The 1372-nt window shown below is 49.6% G+C and overlaps 1 protein-coding gene across 1 annotated transcript in view; it reads right to left on the minus strand.

Moving 5' to 3' along the window:
• The window catches only part of ppp1r14c (protein phosphatase 1, regulatory (inhibitor) subunit 14C), a 30782-nt gene that overhangs the window by 10098 nt on the left and 19312 nt on the right, over positions 1-1372 (minus strand). Inside the window, exon 2 of the mRNA XM_008297012.1 lies at positions 251-334. Within this exon, the coding sequence (XP_008295234.1) occupies positions 251-334 (84 nt within the window). The remainder of the gene's footprint in view (positions 1-250; positions 335-1372) is intronic.

Here is a 1372-nt window from a genome sequence, read left to right on the forward strand (position 1 = left end):
TATTTTTTATTCTGTATGTCTCCTCCAGAAAACTCCAGAAAAGTTCAGACACAACCAGTACATTTAAAATCTGTTACGTGGCCGTGCTCCTGTAGAAGGACCTGAGCTGAAGGTGAGTTTGGAGACGTGCTGAGCAGCTCCAGAGGCTGTTTCAGGACAGGAAGCACAAATACAGCAGCTGTAACTTATACCAGGAGAACAACACACCATGTGGTGTTCCTGTTTCTACCGTACATCGCTGTGTCTGTACCTGCAGCTTGCTGGCTCTCTCGTCGTCGCTGTTGACCTCCAGCAGGTCGTCGATGTCGATCTCCACCTCGGGCATCTCCTCCTCCTGCGACACAAACACATGGTGGTTAGCGAGCAGCAGAAACCCTCAGCGTGACTCTGAACGCAGCCCGAGCGCACGTCGGCTCATTAGAACGGGCCTCAGATGGAAATGTCACGGTGCCGGGGCGGGTGGGCCGGTTGGCGGTTCTGTGGTCGGAGGCTGTTTTCAGATCAGCGCCACTTCAAAGGCTCCACTGGTTCCCTTTGTTTCACCACAAGGCTTCTGCAGAGGAAACAAACCGTCGCTCTCGGCTCCCGTCTGGGAACCGAAGCCGAAGCGTTCGAGTGCAGCTTCTGTACCCACGTGGTGGTTTTCACCGAGAGCCATACCGAGTCGACGCTGCTGCTGCATCCCAGTGACTCGTTTAAATCAGGAGCTGCAGGGTGTGGACTGAACAGATCTGTGGTCTGACTGAGGGTTTACGTCACCGGCTTGATGTTTCCTACCAGTCCCTACAGCGCGGAGGACTACTGGGGTTCAGTTCTGGTGTTTTTGAACCCAAACCGTGAACCTGACCAGGTGGTTTTATAACCGCAACTGGAGATGATTGAAAACACAAACGAGAAACAGTTGAAAAGTGTCTGAGAACGGACAAAGAAGGACCAGCGACTGAAAACAGCAACTGGAAATGATTAAAGACATCGACTAATGAAGGTCTGTGACTGAAAACAGCAGAAAACAAGAACTAAAAACTATTGAAAAACAACTGGACACCATTGAAACAATGACTGGAAACAACAGAAACTGAGAACAGTGACTGAAAACGACAAAAGACGAAGACTGAGGATGATTTAAAAGCAGCGACTGAAAACAAAAGCAAAGAGCTGCTGAGGAGCATCTGAGCTGCTGGTTTAGGAAACACAACTGAGTAGTTTTGGTGCCTAAAGAAAAGCAGAGAGTGACTAAAAACGGCAGGAAGCAGTGATTTAAAAACGCTATAAAGCACCGGAGCTCACAGCTTCAGCTTCTCCTGCTGCTGAGCATCGTTCCTCTGTGTGCTGGGTTGTGTTGGTTTGTGTTGGTTTGTGTTGTGTTGGGTTG

The sequence above is a fragment of the Stegastes partitus genome, unplaced genomic scaffold, assembly GCF_000690725.1.
Source record: "Stegastes partitus isolate 25-593 unplaced genomic scaffold, Stegastes_partitus-1.0.2 Scaffold1176, whole genome shotgun sequence".
Classification (NCBI taxonomy): Eukaryota; Metazoa; Chordata; class Actinopteri; family Pomacentridae; genus Stegastes; species Stegastes partitus.